Source organism: Dermacentor andersoni, chromosome 2 (genome assembly GCF_023375885.2).
Source record: "Dermacentor andersoni chromosome 2, qqDerAnde1_hic_scaffold, whole genome shotgun sequence".
NCBI classification, from domain to species: Eukaryota; Metazoa; Arthropoda; class Arachnida; order Ixodida; family Ixodidae; genus Dermacentor; species Dermacentor andersoni.
Window position 1 is genome coordinate 9,465,459 of NC_092815.1, and position 8,815 is coordinate 9,474,273.

At 41.7% G+C, this 8,815-nt stretch overlaps 1 protein-coding gene across 2 annotated transcripts; it reads left to right on the top strand.

Annotated features, from left to right (window-relative positions):
- Positions 1-260: 260 nt before the first annotated feature.
- LOC126543020 (uncharacterized) lies at positions 261-8,488 on the top strand. 2 transcript variants are annotated; one of them, XR_008615021.2, is made up of 4 exons: positions 261-1,873; positions 2,834-2,902; positions 3,958-4,038; positions 6,351-8,488. XR_008615021.2 is itself a non-coding variant. In XM_072286342.1 (4 exons), exons 1-4 carry the CDS (start codon positions 1,821-1,823, stop codon positions 6,461-6,463), a joined length of 312 nt encoding a protein of 103 aa, XP_072142443.1. In that variant the 5' UTR covers positions 271-1,820; the 3' UTR covers positions 6,464-8,488. The 2 variants fall into 2 exon arrangements, 1 of the variants encoding a protein (XP_072142443.1); XM_072286342.1 differs by having other exon boundaries at positions 271-1,869.
- Positions 8,489-8,815: the final 327 nt, after the last annotated feature.

The following is an 8,815-nucleotide window of genomic DNA, read 5'->3' on the forward strand; positions in this document are numbered from 1 at the left end:
ATTCAGCTGCATGCTGCAAGAGGTCAGTTGGGCGCGTTATCTTGAACTTACTGAAAACGCATGAGGAATCCATGTTTTATGCTGAAAAAAGTATAAACCCCATATAAGCGATCTTGCGCGCGGCAGCTACAAGCGACGCGACGGAGATGGCTGTCGCGTTCGCTCGTCGCCTACAAGTCGTACTCCGTGCGAGCGACGATTTTGACCGACGCCTCCCCGGTGTTGCCGGCATGAGGGCTGCAGTCATGCGTGACGCGTGCTTTAGTAATTTACGTTGATGTATTTTACTATAAAAAGTAGCATAAAATATTTCCGGAGGTCTTGCAGTACGTTCTTATCCTTGCACGTATAAAAATTGAATCATTTGCTCGTTCCGCGCGACAATCGGTAGTATTTGAGCGATGTATGTACATCCAGTTCCGGCTTCGCGCTATTGGCTAGTCGCTCATAGCACTTCTGGGCGACGAGCGACGATTTCTAGATTTCCAGAACCGAGCCATCTGTTCAAGCGACGGCCCGTTTTGTCGCTCGTCGCCGTCGCGCACTAAATCGCTCTCACAGTGTTTATCCCTAAGACTGAACTGTTTTTGCTCATGTTGAAATGGTGTGATTATAGGTCTGGTTTTGTCTCCTGTTGCGGTTTTCGTGCACGGTGCGAAACTGAAAGGATGCTTATGTCTACGAACTCGGTGAATTGTCGAGCAGCTAGTTACGCATCGGCATCAAATATAACGGCTGCTGTGTGGAATTACAATTGCAGGGGCGCTTTGCATACGCTTATTGTTTTGGACATGCCTGTGCATTTGCTAATATGAGTTGGCGTGTCAGAGTTATGTCATATGAACAGCTAAATCAGCCTTCCTCTGGGTGTTACAAGCGTAATGTGTGCATTTTGCTATAGCATGGCAGAATATGATGTGTTTATCGCTTGAATATTTTTAGTAGAGAAATAAAATATCAAAATAAATTGTTGCTTTAATTCCGTGTTACCATTCTGTCGTACACAGAACAATAGGTTGGTGTAATAAACTAATAACTGCGGTTTAACTGCAACTTTTACATGCCTACAAGAATCTAAAATGCTAGATTTCAAACTGCAGCAGTAGTCGGGTCTGTCAAAAATGAACTCCACTGCGCACCTCATGCATGAAAATAAGTTCATGCCTTTTAGTAAGCTTAGATGCAGGCCGCAGTGAACTTGTTAGTATTGAAATGTGGGTAAGCTTGCCATAACAAGCCTTGTTGCCCTTTTTTATAGGCACATCCATATATCCATTGAGCTGAAGGACAATATTTTCATCCCTACTGAGCATCATGTTTGCAGCTATAATCCTCAAATTATGGCTTCAGCAGTGGCACAACCAGGCATGGTGCGGGGGGGTGGGGGGGCACACTGGGCACGTGCTTAGGATGTGTCACAAGTGGTGTTTGCGATACACCAGACTCATGACAGACCTATGACGTCTGAAAATGACCAATATTCTATTCATTAGCAGGAGTATTCTAACATTCATGAAAAACAAGGATGAACTGTGGTTTGTTTTTTTGCTTAAATCTAAAAATTGAAGTTAGTTTAGCAGTTGACTGTTTCAGTCATTTGGATGTTTTGCATGCATTTCACTAGGAAGACTAAGAGCTAAGACTTTTTTATTGCCATTGCCTTGACTGTCTTGATGTTGTTTTGCACCATGTCCTTGTGTTGACTTTTGCATACGATATTTTTCAGGCACCCGCTTTATATAACGCAAGAAGGCAGCTGCAAGGACACGAGGATGTGAAAGAGCCAGTGCAGCGCGACTTCACGTAGTGTAGAGGAGCCAATGCCAAAAAATCAAAATACATTGGCATGTTATTTGGACAAGAAAACTAGTATGTGGGTATATTGGGTGTACCATTTAACCAAATGTCAACAAAATCAAGATACAGTATGTTACACGAAGATGAAAATTCTCACGTGCTCCAGGCAGTCATCTTAAAATGGTATATTTATGTAATGTCTAAATGGAAAGTCAAATCAAGTATGCTCACTGGAGACAAACACATAGCAGCAAGTGTCATTGAAAAGTTAAAAATGTGTTTTAAGAAAGCTGATTAGTTCTGAGAAGTGACTGCTTTTTGTCTTGCCTCTCAACACATATATCCATGTGATAAAAAAATAGTGGTACAATGAAATTGCATATTTGCTTAGCGACATGATACATACTTGCAATGAGCACGGTGCCTGTGTTTACTATAGAAAGCAACAGCCCATGCTTGGTTAGGTTAGGCCCACTACAACATGCAGGCATGGGTGATTGGCACTTTTTTTATTTCTGTATCGTGAGGTTTATTGACGTGCGTATAGGTGCAGTGGCACGCAGTATGGCTAGTACAAAAAAGGGGGGGGGGGGCAGATATATGTAGCTCACTGTACACGATACAGGGCAAAGGAAATCCGTGTTCAGCAACTATGTTAAATGCCATGTACGTAAATTTTACAACGCTACTCGTTCGAAGCGCGCACAGGTGCATATTGAAGAAAAGTTTCCAGGGTAGATAATTTAGTTCGTAATTTACACTAATTTTGCTCTAACCACGAGACATAATAATTTGAATATACTGCACGGAAAAACCTAGAGCGAATTAAATTGTGTGTCAGCTTCGTGTGTATACATATAGTCTTCCCTATGCATTAGGTTTTTTGCGTAATGCATTAACAGTTGACAGCCTATCTTATGATGTGTACTCTGTTTACATTACAGTTGTTTATTAGTTTACTCGTTTGTTTTGCGACTGATGAAATGCCGGCATATATATATTTTCAACATCTAACATAACCCTGTATGTTTTGCAGGGACAACCCAGGACGTGCATTTCTCAGCACCCAGTCAACTGCCAAAAGTGACTCAAACACAGGCCACCAGTAAGTGGACATCAGTTGCAATTTCACATTATGCAGTTGGCAGCTGCCTTGTACGGAGGCTTTTTTTTTTAATGAGATGGTGATGTCGTTCTAATGTACATTTTGACCACAAAGGTGCGATCATGTCTCACAGAGGCATATATGGTTGCTATTCTCTGCGAGGGACGTGTTCTCGTGTTCGTGAAGCATTTGTGTTTGGCAGTATTGTCACCCAATGAGTCGGATATAAACACTAACTCGCCACTGCCGGCAAGTAGTTGCAAGAAACGCATTATGACGCTGTAAAGTTATTTCATTAATTCGAAGGAAAGTTTTGCAGCAGGAAAAAAGGTTGCTATTCCAGGTAAACATGTCTTTTTCTCACAGGTTATTTAGCCAAACTGTGGATGCATGAAATTCGTGACTTATGAATAGATTTTAATTTGTTCTTTAGTGATGCTTCTAAAAGGGACTAGAAATAGCATGTGACTACCTCTGCAATCAGCAGACCATACATTTACAGTCATAAGTGGCAGTTCCATGCAGTCTCGCACTTTATATAACCTTTCCTTTCAGCACCATTGAAACTGGTGGCTGCGTTTTCAGAAGGAGAAGTGAACTTGACACTGTATATGTATGTGTGAATTCGGTTTTCTTTGTATGTGTCGGCTCACTGACAAACAGTGCAAAAATCTGTTGTACCATGAGCCTGACGACGCCTTCTGCTGCTAGAAATGCGGCACTTCGTATTTTATAGTACTGCATGACATTTAAATCAAAGCTACCACATAAAATGATCAAGAAAACTAACCGCTGTTATAGCTGTTTTCCTCAAAGAACGCTTGTCCTTTATGGGCTGTGTTAATCTGAGCTCTCCACCGATGTTTCAGTAATATTATCCCTTAGTGAGTGAGAGATTGGGGGCAATTAATCGTGTTAGTGTTTAAGTGGTGTCCTAATCATGTGCATTTGTTCCAACAAAGTTGTCTAGATTACTTTATTATGTAGTGTAAAGCTTATGAAACCATCAGCAACTACTGAGTTGCTAACACGCATATGGATTTGTCACTATACAGGTGGAACTCGGCTGTACCACTGCAGTGCTGCGGAAATTGCCTTCACCAGCGGCTTTGCAACAGCTGTTTCGCAGCATGTCGGTATGTGTTAATTTATAATTATGTTGGGATGGGCTAGTATTATGGACCACTGCTACTCTGTATTGTGACAGATCCATATGATAAGGGATGTAATGGGCACAGCGAAAACCTTTGAATTTTTTACTATGGTACATAAACAGGCTCTCCTTTTCGTCACAGGAGCAGGAGAGAAGGGCATGCAGGCACTCCTGAATGTACATATATTTCAAAACATGAGAGAGACATATACACACACACACACACAATTAAACTAAAGGCAGGGACGTTCCATCTTTCATCTTGAATTGAATTGTGCAGCGCAAAAATACAACACAGACCACAGAGAAGCACACATGTTAACAGGTTTGATACACACGTTAGTTCAACAGATTTGATACTTCAAGTGTGCTATTTTACACAAGGGGGAAGGGAAAGGGGAGAAAATCTGAAAAAAAAGTAGAGTGGAAAAAAAGGAATCGTGCCAAAAAGCATGAGAAGCATCGCGCAGCCAGGATCACCAGCAGGACATCTAAAAAGCACTCTGATAAAATTACATACAGGACAACCTTACGTATAGTTTGTTTCAATCAACTCAGATCACATGCAGCCATTACTGCAATCAAGTTGTTTCCTTATGTCATATGAGGGAATGATGTGGGCCCAAAAAACTGTTTAGAGCTGAAGGATTATGTTCCATTCTAGCCTCATTGCCTGCTTTTTTATCATATTGTTATCCGCTGCTTATGTTAGGGACACAAAGTAAGAGTAAGAACTGTTTCCCGATTCGCCATTCCACACAACATGTCTTTGTGACTATATGTACATGCAGATGATCCATAGCTGAAAAATATTCAGTACAGTAGAATCTCATTACAAGATGCACTTGGTTGTAAGAGACATCTGAAAATGGTTTGGTTGGTTTTCCGATGTTTGCCACGTTAACAATACTGTATACAAGAGACACCTTTGTTACTAAGGATGACTTTTTAAGTATTCACTACTTCGAAGGGACACAACCCACACACATTCACTTTGTGCACCTTGTGTGCTCCGAAGGGCGTAAAGATCACGCAATCCTTACACAAGTCAATCGCGCATGTCTCTTAGCATGAACCAGAAAAGGAGGGCAACGAGGACAGTGCAGGGCAGAAAGTGTCGGCAGTTGAAGCTGACGAGCGTCTAAGAGCACCTCAAAGGTACTGCGAGCAACAAGGCTTGCAAAGTGAAGTGTTTAAATTCCAGAAGTTGGGAAGGAAGCTAACACAATCTACAGTCACTAAAAAGCTGTGAATGTCTTCTTTAAAGGGCCCCTAAACCACCGAGGTTGAAATTTAGTTGCGGTGTTGCAGTTCTACACAATAAGGCAATGAACAGGTAGCCACAAGAATTTTTCGAAACGGTGCAGTAATAGTGGAGCTACGTGTGTTTGATTATCGAAAAGTAGTCCCCACTCATTTTACTCTTTCATCTGGTACACGCCATATGGACAGTATCGTCTTTTCCTTGCCTAGTACACCTCCAAATGTTACGGGACAGGCCAACACCAACGAGCTCTGTTGCTGCCGCGCTGGCCCGTCGTCCTGCGAGGGGTGGCGCTAATACAACGGAACTGTATGGTGACTCGCGTTGAAGAGCCTCATAGGGAGACCCTTCTGTTGGCGTTTCTCTTCTTTGCCCCCATTGGCTGCCCACAATGGCATCGCGCGCAACGCGACGAGGAAGAAGGAGTGTGTGTATTTGCTTGCAGGCCTTGCCGGCAGTCGTACACTTTCGTTCGACCAATCGACAGCACCGGAAACTGGTGACATCATCAGAGACAGCCTGGTGACATCAGGACAAACTGGGGGGTGCAGGATAGGTCCAGAGAGGCACACGGGGTCATTTTCTTCATATTGTGGTGCTCCGGCAGTGCTACACACTCTGGCATTTGGCTTCGTCGATAGTGACGGCATTCTGATTTCGATACGCGTGTTTACTTGAAATGTTCAAAAAATGTCGAGAAGTGGTTTAGGAGCCCTTTAAGCCACCCTGAGCATTTATTCCTTCAGATATATCAAAACATACTTTAGTGATGATGCATAATAAAGTGATCTAGTCTGGCTCCTCAGTGTCTCAAAATTTTTGGTTTCGAGAGACATGTTTCCCGTGCCTCTTGAATATCTTCTGATGAGGCTTTACTGTAATATACACAAAAAATTGTGTAACTCCTCCTGCAAGTATTATTCATTAAGCCCGGTCACTTATGTGCAAAGTTTGTGGTTAAGTCTTGATGTCCGTACTTTTTAGAGCTATGTTTATTAATTCATGCTGTTCTTATTGGTTCTTCGATGCAGGAGACAATGCCTACGAAATTATTGGCCCTGATCATGAGAGCCCTCAAGGGGCAAACAACATCTCTGTTGCAGAAGTGAGCCCGGTACCACTTGGAAGTTACCATGACAGATGACACGGCAGCAATAGATACAGAGACTGCCACGTCTACTGCAGCTGCAACAGTGTACGAGGCAAGCAGCAGTGTGTCAGCATCAGCAGCAGTGTCAGAAGGAACCGCACCAGGCCTGGTAGAGCAACATGTGTGCTATCACTGTGACTTTTTTTGCAGTGCATACAACTCATTTGCTCAACATACAAAAGCTTTTCACCATGACTGTGAGCCAGTGTTCTTGAGCAGCAAGTGCAAGACTAAGTTAGGTGTTATAACACAATACAAGCATCACTTTAAGATATGCAAACATATTACATTTGTTGCCTCCCCAGCCAGCCCACACAGCGACAACAATGTGGAACACAGCTCTTCCCCATTAGAAGATAGTAGAGACTGTCAGTGTTATTGCTAGATTAAGTGGTCTTTGTAGGCAACTAGAAGGACAACACAGGTGTCATAAGATTGTTGTTGATACTGTTGTTGAAGAGGTAAAAAAGAAGTTTGATGCAGCTGAAGTGCCAACTGATTTCGAACAAATCAAAAACAACCACCTGAGAAAGCAACACTATCGAAATTTGGGTATCTATGTGCCGCCAACTCTGGTAAGAATGGCATAGGACAGAAGTGTGATGAAAATCACACAGACACTGCTGTTGCATCACTGGCCACAGTGAGCAGCGACTTGTAGGGCAAGAGAGTCAACTGAAACTAACATTATGATATAGTGTCATGCTCCCATGTGACCACTTTTCAAGTTATTTTGCAAGATACAGCTCAACCTCCAGAAACGAGACTGCAAGTTGTCTGTAAAAAAGCTTTCACAAAAAATTATTCATAACACTATTAACATAGCAGTATCTTTTTTTTTGTGTCGGTTCGAGGTTCCCGGCTGTCCATTAATGCAAAAATTGAGGAAAAAAAGAACATGTGTCGTACTTACACCTTTTTAACAAGTACGAGGGGGACAGAACTTTTCTAGTCATGCATCTTCATACTATCAAGTTTTTAAATGCCTTTTATAATTATTATTACCAGTTATATCTGAGTGCATTGTATGCATGTAGCAGGTGTAAAATCAGGTCAGTTGGATCAGATGCCTTATCTGCAAGCGAGCCCTATATTCAAGAAATTTGAAATTAAATAGTTACGTTAGAGACGCAGTCTTTCAGCACTTTATTGCCTGTGGTTTAAGCATTGCTCAATACTTTTGTGGGTGGCAATTTCAACCGGCACAGCACTGCGCTTTGCCACAGTCACATTTGTCTTCAAAGCGGTGTTTACCATTTGTGTTGATCTGTTTGTGTATGCATAGAGCAAGTTTTTAATTTATATTTTTCTGCATTCTTGTGCTTGCACTAAGCTTGTATAAGGCAGTTACAAAATGTGCGGCACTATAACGAACTGTTCTGTTGAGCTTACACTTGCAAATAATCGTGTTCAGATGGCCGCACTTCTATGCGGGTGCACCGCTAGCTTTGTGTATGTTCTCATGTTTGTATAAAGCTTATATAAGCTAGTTAGAAAATGTATGTCACTAAGCATTGTGATATTCTTTAAAGAACTCCTTGGTTGGTTTTACACTTGTGAATTAGTATTGAGGCGGTGGTATTCCCATGTATGCCCACTGCTAGCTTTCTGTGTCCTCACGTGTTTGTATTAAGTTTCTACAAGGGAGTTACAGCATGTACGTCACTAAGCGCTGTGATATTTTTTAAAGAACTGCTTTGTTGGTTTTACACCTGTGAGTAATAGTACTCGTGTGGCACTAGTCATGTGTAGGTACACAGGGACCATTTGTATACATTATGCTCATGTAAAGCAGTTACAAAGTGTATGTCACTAATTACTGTGATATTTGTTGAATTGCTGTGATGGTTTTACACATGTGAATAATAATGGTCAGGACACAGTACTTGCGGTGTATAGTTGAATTTATACACTGCCAAGACATGGGCTGTATACGTACCAAAAGAAATGTATGTCATTATATTGTTGTGATTATTACTGTTTGGATTTCATTAAACTGTAATAAAATTGTTTCTTGTATCTATTGAGGTATGGCAATTTGTCATGCAACCAAACTGAGGACCTGCACTTGTGCATACAAATAAACAGCTAATTTAAGAGTATACTGCTCATATTCTGCTAAACCAGTTTAACAAATCTTCTACTACAATGCTGGAAAAATGACAGAGCTGACTCGGATGCACAGAAAAAGTTCTGCACTGGCTGAAGGACTGCCCCACACTGGAGTTCGTAATGTTGCGTTTATTGGAGTAGAACAGAAAGTGCACTTCTATTAAAAATGCGAAAGTCAGTGCAGAAACATAAGGCAGACGAGCGGATGTGGCACATTTTTTTCAGGGCCCTCCA